General features: G+C 41.8%; 1 protein-coding gene across 2 annotated transcripts in view; it reads left to right on the forward strand.

The window, feature by feature from the left end:
* LOC115121362 (ras-specific guanine nucleotide-releasing factor 2-like) overlaps positions 1 to 19,398 on the forward strand; it is a 61,434-nt gene that overhangs the window by 7,444 nt on the left and 34,592 nt on the right. For both annotated transcript variants that reach the window (XM_065007501.1, XM_065007502.1), the window contains exons 2-14: positions 1,486 to 1,592; positions 2,377 to 2,524; positions 4,529 to 4,618; positions 4,732 to 4,985; positions 5,105 to 5,184; positions 9,689 to 9,882; positions 10,040 to 10,149; positions 12,784 to 12,902; positions 13,078 to 13,241; positions 13,404 to 13,470; positions 13,641 to 13,777; positions 13,958 to 14,040; positions 14,176 to 14,424. In XM_065007501.1, coding sequence (XP_064863573.1) covers positions 1,486 to 1,592; positions 2,377 to 2,524; positions 4,529 to 4,618; positions 4,732 to 4,985; positions 5,105 to 5,184; positions 9,689 to 9,882; positions 10,040 to 10,149; positions 12,784 to 12,902; positions 13,078 to 13,241; positions 13,404 to 13,470; positions 13,641 to 13,777; positions 13,958 to 14,040; positions 14,176 to 14,424 — 1,802 coding nt within the window. The remainder of the gene's footprint in view (positions 1 to 1,485; positions 1,593 to 2,376; positions 2,525 to 4,528; positions 4,619 to 4,731; positions 4,986 to 5,104; positions 5,185 to 9,688; positions 9,883 to 10,039; positions 10,150 to 12,783; positions 12,903 to 13,077; positions 13,242 to 13,403; positions 13,471 to 13,640; positions 13,778 to 13,957; positions 14,041 to 14,175; positions 14,425 to 19,398) is intronic.

Raw genomic sequence — 19,398 nt, forward strand, 5'->3', positions numbered from 1 at the left:
CTGTTATAGCCTCGCTACTGTTATAGCCTCGCTACTGTATATAGCCTCGCTACTGTATATAGCCTCGCACTGTCTATAGCATCGCTACTGTATATAGCCTCGCTACTGTTATAGCCTCGTTACTGTTATAGCCTCGCTACTGTCTATAGCATCGCTACTGTTATAGCCTCACTACTGTTATAGCCTCGCTACTGTCTATAGCCTTGCTACTGTTATAGCCTCGCTACTGTCTATAGCCTCGCTACTGTATATAGCCTCGCTACTGTATATAGCCTCGCTACTGTATATAGCCTCCCTACTGTCTATAGCCTCGCTACTGTTATAGCCTCGCACTGTCTATAGCCTCGCTACTGTTATAGCCTCGCTACTGTTATAGCCTCGCTACTGTCTATAGCCTCGCTACTGTTATAGCCTCGCTACTGTCTATAGCCTCGCTACTGTTATAGCCTCGCTACTGTCTATAGCCTCGCTACTGTCTATAGCCTCGCTACTGTATATAGCCTCGCTACTGTATATAGCCTCGCTACTGTCTATAGCCTCTCTACTGTATATAGCCTCGCTACTGTATATAGCCTCGCTACTGTATATAGCCTCGCTACTGTTATAGCCTCGCTACTGTATATAGCCTCGCTACTGTATATAGCCTCGCTACTGTCTATAGCCTCTCTACTGTATATAGCCTCGCTACTGTATATAGCCTCGCTACTGTTATAGCCTCGCTACTGTCTATAGCCTCGCTACTGTATATAGCCTCGCTACTGTATATAGCCTCGTTACTGTATATAGCCTCGCTACTGTCTATAGCCTCTCTACTGTATATAGCCTCGCTACTGTATATAGCCTCGCTACTGTATATAGCCTAGCTACTGTATATAGCCTCGCTACTGTCTATAGCCTCTACTGTATATAGCCTCGCTACTGTATATAGCCCCGCTACTGTTATAGCCTCGCTACTGTATATAGCCTCGCTACTGTCTATAGCCTCGCTACTGTATATAGCCTCACTACTGTCTATAGCCTCTACTGTATATAGCCTCGCTACTGTCTATAGCCTCGCTACTGTCTATAGCCTCGCTACTGTATATAGCCTCGCTACTGTCTATAGCCTCTACTGTATATAGCCTCGCTACTGTATATAGCCTCGCTACTGTCTATAGCCTCGCTACTGTCTATAGCCTCGCTACTGTCTATAGCCTCGCTACTGTATATAGCCTCGCTACTGTTATTTTTCACTGTCTTTTTAACTGTTGTTCTTTTTCTTTACTTACCTATTGTTCACTTAAAATATTTTTTTGCACTATTGGTTAGAGCCTGTAATTAAGCATTTCACCGTAAGGTCTACTACACCTGTTGTATTCGGCGCATGTAACCAATAAACTTTGATTTGATCTGATACCTGCAATTGATTGAGTAGCACCTTCACATGTTGATTCTATTTCCTGTTTACTTCCAGGTAATAGTATTTCTGTTTCCTGTTTCCTCCAGCACTACTTCCTGGTGGTGTTTGGCCATGACGGTCAGAAGCCTCTGGAGTTGCGGACAGAGGAGGAGTCAGACTGCAATAAGTGGGTGGAGTATATCCAACAGGCCAGGTAAGAGGGTGGAGTCTATCCAACAACAAAACCTCAACACCTCTTTACAAGAGGTAGCAGCTAGGGGCTGGGGGAAGGATAGGAGTTAGGGCTTGATTTGAGTCTGGCTTGCTTGTTGTACTCATGACACACATGTAAATGCAACAGCTGACTCTCCCCTAAGTAGCCAGTGTGGCTTGATCTGCTCTAAGGCACACAGTGACTGTATAGTGATCCACACGCTAAACACACACACACACAATCCCCTCTCCACATGTCTGCTCCATTTGCAAGAGATTGTGTGTGTGTGTGTGTGTGTGTGTGTGTGTGTGTGTGTGTGTGTGTGTGTGTGTGTGCGTGCGTGCTCTGCTCAGAGCGGTTCACATTTAGTTCACACTTTGGTGCTGTACTGCCATAGTGATTACAACACACCCCTGACCTCAACACTCCACCTCACTCTCTCTGTCTCTTCTCTTTCTCTTGATCCCACTAATCATAACATCTCTGTCTCCCTCCCTCTCTCCATCCATTCCTTCCTTCCTTCCTTCCTTCCTTCCTTCCTTCCTTCCTTCCTTCCTTCCTTCCTTCCTTCCTTCCTTCCTTCCTCCCTCCCAGAGACTACCACTGAACTAGATGTGTATGTTTTGCTGTTACTAATGTACATTGATGGATTATGAATATATGAATGCTATAATGTTAACTTTGAAAATAATTTTTCTTGGTAATATGTATCAATGTTCGCTGTGCAATGTTCACCATGTCAACTTAGTTTTAACATTCAACACTTACCATTCCACACCTGTAGTTACTCTGACATCATCATTGAGCGCGAAGTCCTGATGCAGAAGTACATCCACCTGGTCCAGATCATGGAGACAGAGAAGGTGGCGGCCAACCAGATACGCACCCAGTTAGAGGACCAGGACACAGAGATAGAGAGGCTGAAAGCAGAGGTACACACACACACTCATACACATACATACAGTGGGGAGAAGTATTTGATACACTGCCGATTTTGCAGGTTTTCCTACTTACAAAGCATGTAGAGGTCTGTAATTTTTATCATAGGTACACTTCAACTGTGAGAGACGGAATCTAAAACAAAAATCCAGAAAATCACATTGTATGATTTTTAAGTAATTAATTTGCATTTTATTGCATGACATAATTATTTGATCACCTATCAACCGGTAAGAATTCCGGCTCTCACAGACCTATTCGTTTTTCTTTAAGAAGCCCTCCTGTTCTCCACTCATTACCTGTATTAACTGCACCTGTTTGAACTCGTTACCTGTATAAAAGACACCTGTCCACACACTCAATCAAACAGACTCCAACCTCTCCACAATGGCCAAGACCAGGGAGCTGTGTAAGGACATCAGGGGTAAAATTGTAGACCTGCACAAGGCTGGGATGGGCTACAGGACAATAGGCAAGCAGCTTGGAGAGAAGGCAACAACTGTTGGCGCAATTATTAGAAAATGGAAGAAGTTCAAGATGACGGTCAATCACCCTCGGTCTGGGGCTCCATGCAAGATCTCACCTCGTGGGGCATCAATGATCATGAGGAAGGTGAGGGATCAGACCAGAACTACACAGTAGGACCTGGTCAATTACCTGAAGAGAGCTGGGACCACAGTCTCAAAGAAAAACATTAGTAACACACTACGCCGTCATGGATTAAAATCCTGCAGCGCACGCAAGGTCCCCCTGCTCAAGCCAGTGCATGTCCAGGCCCGTCTGAAGTTTGCCCATGACCATCTGGATGATCCAGAGGAGGAATGGGAGAAGGTCATCTGGTCTGATGAGACAAAAATAGAGCTTTTTGGTCTAAACTCCACTTGCCATGTTTGGAGGAAGAAGAAGGATGAGTACAACCCCAAGAACACCATCCCAACCGTGAAGCATGGAGGTGGAAACATCATTCTTTGGGGATGCTTTTCTGCAAAGGGGACAGGACGACTGCACAATATTGAGGGGAGGATGGATGGGGCCATGTATCGCGAGATCTTGGCCAACAACCTCCTTCCCTCAGTAAGAGCATTGAAGATGGGTCGTGGCTGGGTCTTCCAGCAGACAACGACCTGAAACACACAGCCAGCTCTTCGCAAGCACAGCGCTGTTTATGACTTCAAGCCTATCAGCCTAATGTCTGGTGTAACCGATGTGAAACGGCTAGCTAGTTAGCGGGTTGCGCACTAATAGCGATTCAAACGTCACTCGCTCTGAGACTTGGAGTAGTTATTCCCCTTGAGCTGCAAGGGCCGCGACCTTTGTGGAGCGATGGGTAACGCTGCTTAAAGTGTGGCTGTTGTCGATGTGTTCCTGGTTCGAGCCCAGGTAGGGGCGAGGAGAGGGATGGAAGCTATACTGTTACACTGGCAATACTATAGTGCCTATAAGAACATCCAATAGTCAAAGGTATATAAAATTCAAATGGTATAGATAAAATAGTTCTATAAATACTATATTAACTACAACCTAAAACCTCTTACCTTGGAATATTGAAGTCTCATGTTAAAAGGAACCACCAACTTTCATATGTTCTCATGTTCTGAGCAAGGAACTCAAACGTTAGCTTTTTTACATGGCACATATTGCACCTTTACTTCTCCAACACTTTGTTTTTGCATTATTTAAACCAAATTGAACATGTTTAATTATTTATTTGAGGCTAAATTGATTTTTATTGATGTATTATATTAAGTTAAAATAAGTGTTCATTCAGTATTGTGGTAATTGTCATTATTACAAATCAATAAATAAAAATCGTCCGATTAATCAGTATCGGCTTTTTTTGGTCCTCCAATAATCGGTACCGGCATTGAAAAATCATAATCGTTCGACCTCTAATAGACACACACACACACATACGCACACACACATACACACACACATACCCACACAAACATACACACACACTCACATGGATCTGACTGTTGACTGTGTTCTTTGAGATCGTACTGTTGAATAAGGAAAAGGAAAGGATGCTGCCTTGCCAGACTAATGAAGAGGAGGAGGATCCAGACATTAAAAAGATCAAAAAGGTATCAGCAATTGTCTCTACGGTATTTGATTACTTTTCCCTCAAGGTTTTGATAGGTATTCTGACCTATATTTATGTGTGTATTCTGACCGGTGTGTCCTGTCTCCCCTCCAGGTCCAGAGTTTCATGCGAGGCTGGCTGTGTCGGAGGAGGTGGAAGATCATTGTTCAGGACTACATCTGTTCTCCACAAGCTGAGAACATGAGGAAGAGGAACCACATCGTATTTAACATGGTGGAGGCAGAGACAGAGTACGTATGCCAGCTCTCTGTCCTGGTCAACTTCTTCCTCAGACCACTACGTATGGCCGCCAGCTCCAAGAAACCTCCCATCAGCCACGATGACGTCAGCAGCATCTTCCTCAACAGGTAACACACATGCATATGAAAGCACGCACACACACGCAGACTACGATGTCAGAAGCATCTTCTTCACCTGGTAGGCCTGAGATCTCAACTACATCTCTTCTTCTTCTCTCTGTCCTCAGTGAGACTATCATGTTCCTCCATGAGATCTTCCACCAGGGGCTGAAGGCTCGGATAGCCAACTGGCCCACTCTGGTGCTGGGTGAGTAGAGTGCTTAAACAGTGGGTTATTTAATGCTGAACTCTTTGAATATCAATATGGAATCGTCTTGCGACCTGTTCTATCAATGTATTGTATTTCTAGGATCTGTGCATGAATCTAGCTATGAACAAAAAATATGAATGCAGCAAGTAAAGGTCCCATGTTTCATGAGCTGAAATAAAAGATCCTATGTATTTTCGATACACACAAAAATGTGTGCACAAATCAAATCAAATGTTATTGGTCACATACACATGGTTAGCAGATGTTAATGCGAGTGTAGCGAAAAGTTTGTCCTTCTAGTTCCTACCATGCAGTAATATCTAATAAGTAATCAAACAATTTCATAACAACTACCTTTTACACAAGTGTAAAGGAATTAATAAGAATATGTACATATAAATACAGTGGGGCAAAAAAGTATTTAGTCAGCCACCAATTGTGCATGTTCTTCCACTTAAAAAGATGAGAGAGGCCACTACTTTCCACCTTCTCCACTACTGTCCCATCGATGTGGATAGGGGGGTGCTCCCTCTGCGGTTTCCTGAAGTCCACGATCATCTCCTTTATTTTGTTGACATTGAGTGTGAGGTTATTTTCCTGACACCACACTCCGAGCCTACCACTGTAGTGTCGTCTGCAAACTTGATGATTGAGTTAGTGGCGTGCTTGGCCACTCAGCCATGGGTGAACAGGGAGTAGAGGAGAGGGCTGAGAACGCACCCTTGTGGGGTCCCAGTGTTGAGGATCAGCGGGGTGGAGATGTTGTTTCCTACCCTCACCACCTGGGGGTGTCCCGTCAGAAAGTCCAGGACCAAGTTGCACAGGGCGGGGTCGAGACCCAGGGTCTCGAGCTTAATGACGAGTTTGGAGGGTACTATGTTGTTAAATGCTGAGCTGTAGTCGATGAACAGCATTCTTACATAGGTATTCCTGTTGTCCAGATGGGTTAGGGCAATGTGCAGTGTGATTGCGATTGCGTCGTCTATGGACCTATTGGGGCGGTAAGCAAATTGGAGTGGGTCTAGGGTGTCAGGTAGGGTGGAGGTGATATGATCCTTAACTAGTCTCTCAAAGCACTTCATAATGACGGAAGTGAGCGCTACAGGGCGATAGTCATTTAGCTCAGTTACCTTAGCTTTCTTGGGAAAAGGAACAATGGTGGCCCTCTTGAAGCATGTGGGAACAGCAGACTGGCATAGGGATTGATTGAATATGTCCGTAAACACACCAGGCCACAACTTTGGAAGTATGCTTGGGGTCATTGTCCATTTGGAAGACCCATTTGCAACCGAGTTTTAATACTGATGTATTGAGATGTTGCTTCAATATATCCACATCATTTTCCATCCTCATGATGCCATCTATTTTGTGAAGTGCACCAGTCCCTCCTGCAGCAAAGCACCCTCACAACATGATGCTGCCAACCCCGTGCTTCACGGTTGGGATGGTGTTCTTCAGCTTGCAAGCATCCCCCTTTTTCCTCCAAACATAACGATGGTCATTATGGCCAAACAGTTCTATTTTTTTTCATCAGACCAGAGGACATTTCTCCAAAAAGTATGATCTTTGTCCCCATGTGCAGTTGCAAACCGTAATCTGTTTTTTTAATGGTGGTTTTGGAGTAATGGCTTCTTCCTTGCTGAGCGGCCTTTCAGGTTATGTCGATATAGGACTTGTTTTACTGTGGATATAGATACTTTTGTACCTGTTTCCTCCAGCATCTTCACAAGGTCCTTTGCTGTTGTTCTGGGATTGATTGGTACTTTTCACACCAAAGTATGTTCATCTCTAGGAGACAGAACGCGTCTCCTTCCTGAGCGGTATGACGGCTGTGTGGTCCTATGGTGTATATACTTCCATACTATTCTTTGTACAGATGAATGTGGTACCTTCAGGCATTTGGAAATTGCTCCCAATGATGAACCAGACTTGTGGAGGTCTACAATTTTTTTTCTGAGGTCTTGGCTGTTTTCTTTGGATTTTCCCATGATGTCAAGCAAAGAGGCACTGAGTTTGAAGGTTGGCCTTGAAATACATCCCCAGGTACACCTCCAATTGACTCAAATTATGTCAATTAGCCTATCAGAAGCTTCTAAAGCCATGACATAATTTCCTGGAATTTTCAGAGCTGTTTAAAGGCTCAGTCAATTTAGTGTATGTAAACTTCTGACCCATTGGAATTGTGATACAGTGAATTATAAGTTAAATAATCTGTCTGTTAACAATTGTTGGAAAAATGACTTAGTAAGTAGATGTCCTAACCGACTTGAAAAATGAGTTTTAATGACTCCAACCTGAGTGTATGTAAACTTCCGACCTCAACTGTATATAGCATTCTATTGGTGGCAATTATTTTGTAATGTAATTTACATTGAAAAACTCAAGTGTTGAATCAAATGTTGTTTTTTGTACCAGTTCATAAACCATGTGTCATGGAATCGGTACATCAAAAATCTCTTCTCATTTATTTTGCAAACCTGTATGGTGCAGCTGTCAACATTTTTGTCCTCAAATGAAGCTGGTATATTCATCTATTTATCTAAATTCCTTTCAGCCAATTTGTATCTTTAATATATGGCAGACAAAACAGTCTCTACCTTCTCCCTTTTCCACTTGCCTCCTCCATGTGGTAATGCTGCAATCAGTTGGTTGTAAGTTTGGATTGAACATACATTCTCATATTTTCGATAGCTGCATATGTGACATAACTCCACAGTTTCTATTAATAATATCATTCATAAATACAATAACATTTTAAACCATTTTTTCCGTAAAGAATGTTTTTTTATTCATCAGTAAATTTGAGTTTAACCATAACATTTGTTGTAATATTTGTTCTATCTTTTCTGGAGGATAAAACTGAAATTGTAACCAGCTTTGTATGGCTTGTTGAAGAAAGGGCGATACTTTAAGCAAAATGTCATTTTCAATTAGTCGGAAATTAGAAATTGTAATCTGTATAAAGGCAAAAAGGCACATTTTGAAGAAAGCATGGGCCTTTCTTTATAATCTACTGGAGAACCATTTGGGGTTTAAGTTTAACCAATGTATGAGTTAATATTTTAGTGAGAGGTTTAAAGCTTTAATATTTAATCATTTTAGCCCACCAAAATTCATATTTATTATATAAATAGGCACATTTAATTTTGTCTGACTTAGCATTCCAAATAAAAGGAAATATTGTTTTATTTATTTAAAAAACGAGTCGTCTGGAGTAGGCCGAGCCATTAGTAAGTAAACTGTGATAGGACCAAAGAGTTTATCAATGTGGGTTTTCCATAAATAGACAAGTATTGACCTCTCCATGGTTGCAGAATCTTATCTATTTTTGCAAACTTCCTATTGAAATTGATTGTGGTAAGTTAATTTATATTTTTTTGAGATATGAATACCAAGTATGTCTACTTCACCATCCTCCCATATTATTGGTAAACTACAAGGTAGCCTTCATATATCCACTAGTTATAATGTAGCCATGATATTTGTGATGTCCTTAAGTGCTTGAGGGTGAATGTTTGTAGTGGGAATCCTTTACGATCCATTGAGGTACTTAAAACCATATTATAATCTCCCACAATAATAATAGATTAATTTGTTGCTTGTGAGCTCAATAGATTATAATATATATATTTTTGAAGAAGCGTGGATCATCATTATTTGGCCCATATAGATTAATTCGCCAGATCTGTTTTTGGTCCAATAGCATATTTAAAATAGTGAATCTCCTCACCAGGGTCTTGACCTGGCTGCAGTTCGGTGTCGTAGATGGCAGAGAGCGTGTATGACGTCGTGTGGGCAAGCGGTTTGCTTATGTCAACATTGTGAACAGAGTGCACCATGGTGGCGGTGGGGTTATGGTATGGGCAGGCAAGCATAAGCTACATACACAATTGCATTTTACTGATGGCAATTTGAACGCACAGAGATACCATGACAAGATCCTGAAGCCCATTGTTGTGCCATTCATCCACCGCCATCACCTCATGTTTCAGCATCATAATGCACGGCCCCATGTTGCAGGGATCTGTACACAATTCCTGGAAGCTGGCCTGCATACTCACCAGACACCGATTGAGCATGTTTGGGATACTCTGGATTGACGTGTGCATCAGCAGTGTGCATGTGCATCAGCATGTTCCAGTTCCAACCAATATGCAGCAATTTCGCACAGCCATTGATGAGTGGGACAACATTCCACAGGCCACAATCAGCCTGATCAACTCTATGCGAAGGAGATGTGTCATGCTGCATGAGGAAAATGGTGGTTACACCAGATACTGACTGTTTTTATGATCCACGCCCCTACCTTTAAAAAATGTTATTTATGACAAACAGGTGCAGATCTGTATTCCCAGTCATGATAAATCTATAGATTAGGGCCTAATACATTTCCTTATATGAACTGTAACTCAGTTGCATTTATATGTTTTAATATTTTTGTTCAGTGTAATTTATTACGTGTGTATAATGTGTAGTAATGTCTCTCTTGCTCTCTCTCTAGCGGACCTGTTTGACATTCTACTGCCCATGCTGAATATCTACCAAGAGTTTGTGAGGAACCACCAGTACAGCCTGCAGGTCCTGGCCAACTGTAAACAGAACAGAGACTTTGACAAGCTGCTGAAGCAGTATGAGACTAATACTGCCTGTGAGGAACGCATGCTGGAGACCTTCCTCACATACCCCATGTTCCAGGTAAAACACACACACACATCCAGACCTCATTAACCTCCGACCTTTAACCTCTCAACTTCCACATCTACCATATGACCCAGACCTCCTCTCTCCTCACATGTAGAGCTATATGTCGCCTGACTGACAGACAGTCAGACAGCTTTCCGATGTGTTTTAGATTCCTCGTTACATCATCACTCTCCATGAGTTGCTGGCACACACACCTCATGAGCACGTGGAGCGCAAGAGCCTGGAGTTCGCCAAGTCCAAACTAGAGGAGCTGTCAAAGTGAGTGTGGATAATGTATCTGTTAATGTACAGTTGAAGTAGGAAGTTTACATACACTTAGGTTGGAGTCATTCAAACTAGTTTTTCAACCACTCCACAAATGTCTTGTTAACAAACTATAGTTTTGCCAAGTCGGTTAGGACATCTACTTTGTGCATGACACAAGTCATTTTACCAACAATTGTTTGCAGACAGAATACTTAACTTATAATTCACTGTTTCACAATTCCAGTACGTCAGAAGTTTACATACGCTAAGTTGACTCTGCCTTTAAACAACTTGGAAAATTCCAGAAAATAATGTCATGGCTTTAGAAGCATCTGATAATTTACATAATTTGAGTCAATTGGAGGTGTACCTGTGGATGTATTTCAAGGCTGACCTTCAAACTCAGTGCCTCTTTGCTTGACATCATGGGAAAATCCAGAGAAATCAGCCAAGACCTCAGAAAAGAAATTGGAGACCTCCCAAGTCTGGTTCATCCTTGGGAGCAAATTCCAAACACTTAAACGCTCTTTAAGTGTGCGGCTCTCCTTTTTTTTTAAATGCCTGAAGGTACCACGTTCATCTGTACAAACAATAGTATGCAAGTATAAACACCATGGGACCACGCAGTCGTCATACCGCTCAGGAAGGAGACGCGTTCTGTCTCCTAGAGATGAGCGTACTTTGGTGCGAAAAGTACAAATCAATCCCAGAACAACAGCAAAGGACCTTGTGAAGATGCTGGAGGAAACAGGTACAAAAGTATCTATATCCACAGTAAAACAAGTCCTATATCGACATAACTTGAAAGGCCGCTCAGCAAGGAAGAAGCCACTGCTCCAAAACTGCCATAGAAAAGACAGCCTACGGTGTGCAAATGTCGTCTGGTCTGATGAAACAAAAATAGAACTGTTTGGCCATAATGACCATCGTTATGTTTGGAGGAAAAAGGGGTAGGCTTGCAAGCCGAAGAACACCATCCCAACCGTGACGCATGGGGGTGCTTTGCTGCAGGAGGGACTGGTGCACTTCACAAAACAGATGACATCATGAGGGAGGAAAATGATGTGGATATAATTGAAGTAACATCTCAATACATCAGTATTAAAACTCGGTTGCAAATGGGTCTTCCAAATGAACAATGACCCCAAGCATACTTCCAAAGTTGTGGCAAAATAGCTTAAGGACAACAAAGTCAAGGTATTGGAGTGGCCATCACAAAGCCCTGACCTCAATCCTATAGAAAATTTGTGGGCAGAACTGAAAAAGTGTGTGCGAGCAAGGAGGCCAATAAACCTGACTCAGTTACACCAGCTCTGTCAGGAGGAATGAGACAAAATTCACCCAACTTATTGTGGGAAGCTTGTGGAAGGCTACCCGAAATGTTTGACCCAACTGAAACAATTTAAAGGCAATGCTACCAAATACTAATTGAGTGTATGTAAACTTCTGACCCACTGGGAATGTGATGAAATGAAAGCTGAAATAAATCACTCCCTACTGTTATTCTGACATGTCACGTTTTTAAAATAAAGTGGTGATCCTAACTGACCTAAGACAGGGACTTTTTACTGGGATTAAATATCAGGCATTGTGAAAAACTGAGTTTAAATGTATTTGGCTAAGGTGTATGTAAACTTATGACTTCAACTGTAGCTGTAGATAACAGTGTGTATGTTGTATATGTAGCTAACAGTGATTGTGGTGATAATGTAGTTAACATGGTTTGTGTTGACAATGTAGCTAACGGTGTATGTGTAGATTATGTAGCTAATTATGGTGTGTGGGTTATGTAGCTAACAGTGGCTGTGTGGATAATGTAGCTGTAGCTAATGGTAGTCATGTTGATAATGTAGCTAACAGTGGTTGTGTCGATAGTGTAGCTAAGGGTGGTTGTGTAGATAATGTAGCTGTAGCTAACAGTGGTTGTGTAGATCATGTAGTTAACAGTAGCTGTGTGGATACTGTAGCTTTAGCTAACAGTAGTTGTGTTGATAATGTAGCTAACAGTAGTTTTGTTGATAATGTAGTTGTAGTTAACAGTGGTTGTGTAGATATTGCAGCTGTAGTTAACAGTGATTGTGTAGATAATGTTGCTAACAGTGGTTGTGTGGATAATGTAGCTAACAGTGGTTGTGTAAAAAATGTAGCTGTAGCTAACAGTGGTTGCATAGATAAGGTAGATGTAGCTAACAGTGGTTGTGTAGATAATTTAGCTGTAGTTAATAACAGTGGCTGTGTAGATAATGTTGATAATTTAGCTAAGGGCTGTTGTGTAGTTAATGGAGCTAATAGTTCTTGCGTAAAAAATGTAGGTGTAGCTAACAGTGGTTGTGTATATAATTTAGCTAACAGTGGTTGTGTAGATAATGTAGCTAACAGTGGCTGTGTGGATGTAGCTAAAAGTGGTTGTGTTGATAATTTTGCCAAGCGTGCTTGTGTAGAAAATGTAGCTGTCGCTAACAGTGGTTGCTTAGATAATATAGCTTAAGCTAACAGTGGTTGTGTAGATAATGTATCTAACGTCGGCTGTGTCGATAATGTAGCTAACTGTCACTGTGTTGATAATGTAGCTAACGGTGGTTGTGTTCATAATGTAGGTAACAGTAGTTGTATTGATAATGTAGCTAACTGTGGTTTTGTTGTCAGGATGATGCATGATGAGGTGAGCGATACAGAGAACATTCGTAAGAATCTGGCCATTGAGAGAATGATCGTAGAAGGTTGTGACATATTACTGGATACCAGCCAGACCTTTGTCAGACAGGGTGAGTACATACGCGTATTATCACCCACACACACACCAGGCAGAATACACAGCATTATAAGATGGTTGCCGGTAACTGTCATCAGTAGTACAGTATGTGTAACCTATGTTTTTTGTTTCCCCACCTCCCACCAAATATACACACACACCATCCCCCCTCTCCATCTACCCATCAGGCTCACTGATCCAGCTCCCATCCAGCAATGAACGGGGCATGCTCAGTAAGGTCCGTCTGGGCTCTCTGTCACTCAAGAAGGAAGGAGAGCGACAGTGTTTCCTGTTTACAAAACACTTCCTTGTCTGCATACGCACCTCCGGGGGCAAGCTGCACCTGATCAAGGTGAGAATCAAACACAGACACACATGCATGTACTTTCGCATGGTCAAACACCTGCACACAAGGTAGTAGGAAACATTTGTATGTCAAGCAGATTTGAACTCAACTGGCCTTCCCTCTATACATGATGTATGACCTCTAACCTCTGTCCTTTGATCCTAACAGCAGGGTGGGATGTTGACCCTGATAGAATGTACACTTGTAGAGGAGCTGGACGCCAATGATGAGGACTGTAAGTGTCTTTCTTAATCAATCAAACAAATCAATCACCCAATCAACAAGAAGTCTATTAATCTTGTCTCTCTCTCTCTCTCTCTCTCTCTCTCTCTCTCTCTCGCTCTCTCTCTCTCTCTCTTGTTCTCTCACTCTCTCTCTTGCTCTCCCCCTCTCTCCCCTATGTAGACAATGCAGGAAGTCAGGGCTTCAACCACCTGGAGTTTAAGATCATGGTGGAACCCCCTGATGGCCCCGCCTTCTCTGTCATCCTATTGGCTCTCTCCCGCCAGGAGAAAGCTGGCTGGACCAGTGACATCAGTCAGGTAAACACACCTGGGGATGAGGTGCCCAGTCCCAAATCAACTCATACTCCAACTGCTTCTGCAAGCCTCTAACCACTAATTTTGAAAGAGGTTCAGAACCAGGGACAGGGACATGTGTCTCACCACTCTTTTCTCCCTCTGTCTTTCATTCTGTAACTATTTCTTTCTCTCTGTTGATAGTGTATAGATAATATCCGCTGTAATGGCCTGATGACCAGTGTGTTTGAGGAAAACTCTAAAGTCACTGTGCCGCACATGATCAAGTAAGAGCTCAAATAAAGTTTAAATCATTTTTTCCCCTTTTCTACACCAGTGAGGGTTTATAATCCCCAGGTTATCCAATTCCCTTCGTCCTCTCTGGGAGATCATGTTGATCTTATTCATACGTTTCCCACCAGATCGGACGCACGTCTACACAAAGATGATGTGGACATCTGCTTCAGCAAGACGCTCAACTCCTGCAAGGTCCCCCAGATCCGCTACGCCAGCGTGGAGCGGCTGCTGGAAAGACTGACTGACCTGCGCTTCCTGTCCATCGACTTCCTCAACACCTTCCTCCACACATACAGGATCTTTACTACTGCTGCTGTGGTCATGGACAAACTGGCTGACATATACAAGAAACCCTTTACCTCTATACCGGTCAGGTAGAAAGATATACTGTATGAACCCACACACACATACACAATATGTATCTTCTCATTCATCCATCACTCCTTTATCCATTTTCTCTCTTCCCCCCCCAATCCTCATATATTAGACATGCATGCTGACCATCACCATCTCTGTCTCTTTCACTCTCATTTCTCTCCCTCCACCCCTGTCCTCCTCCACTCCCCTCCCCTCCTCCTCTCCTGTCCTCCACTACTCCCCCATCCTCCACTCCTCCCCCTCCTCTACTCTGCTCCTCTCCTCCACTTACTCTCCCATCCTTTCCTGTGCTATCCTCCTCCCCTCTCCTCACAGGGTTCAGTATCACTCCTCTGATCGTCTGTCCATCACATCTCTCTGTCCTGACTACAGTTTGAAGATCACACAGCTTGCTCTGGACCAATAAGAGTAACACTCTTTTTTCTTTCATTCCTTTATTTCAGTCCTACAGTAGTTCATACAGTACATGTTTCATACAGTTGATTCTTCATTTCACTCATACAGTAATTGATACAGTAGATCCTTAATTTCACTCATACAGTGGTTCATACAGTACATGTTTCATACAGTTGATTCTTAATTTCACTCATACAGTAATTGATACAGTAGATCCTTAATTTCACTCATACAGTGGTTCATACAGTACATGTTTCATACAGTTGATTCTTAATTACACTCATACAGTAATTGATACAGTAGATCCTTAATTTCACTCATACAGTGGTTCATACAGTACATGTTTCATACAGTTGATTCTTAATTTCACTCATACAGTAATTGATACAGTAGATCCTTAATTTCACTCATACAGTGGTTCATACAGTACATGTTTCATACAGTTGATTCTTAATTACACTCATACAGTAATTGATACAGTAGATCCTTAATTTCACTCATACAGTGGTTCATACAGTACATGTTTCATACAGTTGATTCTTAATTTCACTCATACAGTAATTGATACAGTAGATCCTTAATTTCACTCATACAGTAGTTCATGCAGTACATCCTTCATTTCACTCATACAGTGGTTCATACAGTACATGTTTCATACAGTTGATTCTTAATTTCACTCATACAGTAATTGATACAGTAGATCCTTAATTTCACTCATACAGTAGTTCATGCAGTACATCCTTCATTTCACTCATACAGTGGTTCATACAGTACATCCTTCATTTCACTCATACAGTAATTGATACAGTAGATCCTTCATTTCACTCATACAGTAGTTCATACAGTAGTTCATACAGTAGATCCTTAATTTCACTCATACAGTAGATCCTTCATTTCACTCATACAGTAGATTCTTCATTTCACTCATACAGTAGTTCATACAGTAGATCCTTCATTTCACTCATACAGTAGATCCTTCATTTCACTCATACAGTAGATCCTTCATTTCACTCATACAGTAGTTCATACAGTAGATCCTTCATTTCACTCATACAGTAGATCCTTCATTTCACTCATACAGTAGATTCTTCATTTCACTCATACAGTAGTTCATACAGTAGATCCTTCATTTCACTCATACAGTAGATTCTTCATTTCACTCATACAGTAGATTCTTCATTTCACTCATACAGTAGTTCATACAGTAGATCCTTCATTTCACTCATACAGTAGATTCTTCATTTCACTCATACAGTAGATTCTTCATTTCACTCATACAGTAGTTCGTACGTTAGGTCCTTCATTTCATTCATACAGTAGTTCATACAGTATATCATTTATTTCACTCATACATTAGTTCATACAGTACATCCTTCATTTCACTCATACAGTGGTTCATACAGTACATCCTTCATTTCACTCATACAGTAGTTCATACAGTAGATCCTTCATTTCACTCATACAGTAGTTCATACAGTAGATCCTTAATTTCACTCAAACGGTAATTGATACAGTAGATCCTTCATTTCACTCATACAGTAGTTCATACAGTACATCCTTCATTTCACTCATACAGTAGTTCATACAGTAGATCCTTAATTTCACTCAAACGGTAATTGATACAGTAGATCCTTAATTTCACTCATACAGTGGTTCATACAGTAGATCCTTAATTTCACTCATACAGTAATTGATACAGTAGATCCTTCATTTCACTCATACAGTAGTTCATACAGTACATCCTTCATTTCACTCATACAGTGGTTCATACAGTAGATCCTTAATTTCACTCAAACGGTAATTGATACAGTAGATCCTTCATTTCACTCATACAGTGGTTCATACAGTAGATCCTTAATTTCACTCATACAGTAATTGATACAGTAGATCCTTCATTTCACTCATACAGTAATTGATACAGTAGATCCTTCATTTCACTCATACAGTAATTGATACAGTAGATCCTTCATTTCACTCATACAGTAATTGATACAGTAGATCCTTCATTTCACTCAAACGGTAATTGATACAGTAGATCCTTCATTTCAGTCATACAGTAATTGATACAGTAGATCCTTCATTTCACTCATACAGTAATTGATACAGTAGATCCTTCATTTCACTCATACAGTAATTGATACAGTAGATCCTTCATTTCACTCAAACGGTAATTGATACAGTAGATCCTTCATTTCACTCATACAGTGGTTCATACAGTAGATCCTTAATTTCACTCATACAGTAATTGATACAGTAGATCCTTCATTTCACTCATACAGTAATTGATACAGTAGATCCTTCATTTCACTCATACAGTAATTGATACAGTAGATCCTTCATTTCACTCATACAGTAATTGATACAGTAGATCCTTCATTTCACTCATACAGTTGTTCATACAGTACATCCTTCATTTCACTCATACAGTAGTTCATACAGTACATCCTTCATTTCACTCATACAGTAGTTCATACAGTAGATCCTTCATTTCACTCATACAGTAGTTCATACAGTACATCCTTCATTTCACTCATACAGTAATTGATACAGTAGATCCTTCATTTCACTCATAAATTAATTGATACAGTAGATCCTTCATTTCACTCATACAGTAATTGATACAGTAGATCCTTCATTTCACTCATACAGTAGTTCATACAGTACATCCTTCATTTCACTCATACAGTAGTTCATACAGTAGATCCTTCATTTCACTCATACAGTAGTTCATACAGTACATCCTTCATTTCACTCATACAGTGGTTCATACAGTAGATCCTTTTTTTTCCATTTTTTTTTCACCTTTATTTAACCAGGTAGGCTAGTTGAGAACAAGTTCTCATTTGCAACTGCGACCTGGCCAAGATAAAGCATAGTAGTGTGAACAGACAACACAGAGTTACACATGGAGTAAACAATTAACAAGTCAATAACACAGTAGAAAAAAGGGGAGTCTATATACATTGTGTGCAAAAGGCATGAGGAGGTAGGCGAATAATTACAATTTTGCAGATTAACACTGGAGTGATAAATGATCAGATGGTCATGTACAGGTAGAGATATTGGTGTGCAAAAGAGCAGAAAAGTAAATAAATAAAAACAGTATGGGGATGAGGTAGGTATAAAAGGGTGGGCTATTTACCGATAGACTATGTACAGCTGCAGCGATCGGTTAGCTGCTCAGATAGCAGATGTTTGAAGTTGGTGAGGGAGATAAAAGTCTCCAACTTCAGCGATTTTTGCAATTCGTTCCAGTCACAGGCAGCAGAGAACTGGAACGAAAGGCGGCCAATTGAGGTGTTGGCTTTAGGGATGATCAGTGAGATACACCTGCTGGAGCGCGTGCTACGGATGGGTGTTGCCATCGTGACCAGTGAACTGAGATAAGGCGGAGCTTTACCTAGCATGGACTTGTAGATGACCTGGAGCCAGTGGGTCTGGCGACGAAAATGTAGCGAGGGCCAGCCGACTAGAGCATACAGGTCGCAGTGGTGGGTGGTATAAGGTGCTATAGTGACAAAACGGATGGCACTGTGATAAACTGCATCCAGTTTGCTGAGTAGAGTGTTGGAGGCAATTTTGTAGATGACATCGCCGAAGTCGAGGATCGGTAGGATAGTCAGTTTTACTAGGGTAAGTTTGGCGGCGTGAGTGAAGGAGGCTTTGTTGCGGAATAGAAAGCCGACTCTAGATTTGATTTTCGATTGGAGATGTTTGATATGAGTCTGGAAGGAGAGTTTACAGTCTAGCCAGACACCTAGGTACTTATAGATGTCCACATATTCAAGGTCGGAACCATCCAGGGTGGTGATGCTGGTCAGGCGTGCGGGTGCAGGCAGCGAACGGTTGAAAAGCATGCATTTGGTTTTACTAGCGTTTAAGAGCAGTTGGAGGCCACGGAAGGAGTGTTGTATGGCATTGAAGCTCGTTTGGAGGTTAGATAGCACAGTGTCCAAGGACGGGCCGGATGTATATAGAATGGTGTCGTCTGCGTAGAGGTGGATCAGGGAATCGCCCGCAGCGAGAGCAACATCATTGATATATACAGAGAAAAGAGTCGGCCTGAGGATTGAACCCTGTGGCACCCCCATAGAGACTGCCAGAGGACCGGACAGCATGCCCTACGATTTGACACACTGAACTCTGTCTGCAAAGTAGTTGGTGAACCAGGCAAGGCAGTCATCCGAAAAACCGAGGCTACTGAGTCTGCCGATAAGAATATGGTGATTGACAGAGTCGAAAGCCTTGGCAAGGTCGATGAAGACGGCTGCACAGTACTGTCTTTTATCGATGGCGGTTATGATATCGTTTAGTACCTTGAGCGTGGCTGAGGTGCACCCGTGACCGGCTCGGAAACCAGATTGCACAGCGGAGAAGGTACGGTGGGATTCGAGATGGTCAGTGACCTGTTTCTTGACTTGGCTTTCGAAGACCTTAGATAGGCAGGGCAGGATGGATATAGGTCTGTAACAGTTTGGGTCCAGGGTGTCTCCCCCTTTGAAGAGGGGATGACTGCGGCAGCTTTCAATCCTTGGGGATCTCAGACGATATGAAAGAGAGGTTGAACAGGCTGG

Source organism: Oncorhynchus nerka, linkage group LG22 (assembly GCF_034236695.1).
Source record: "Oncorhynchus nerka isolate Pitt River linkage group LG22, Oner_Uvic_2.0, whole genome shotgun sequence".
NCBI lineage: Eukaryota > Metazoa > Chordata > Actinopteri > Salmoniformes > Salmonidae > Oncorhynchus > Oncorhynchus nerka.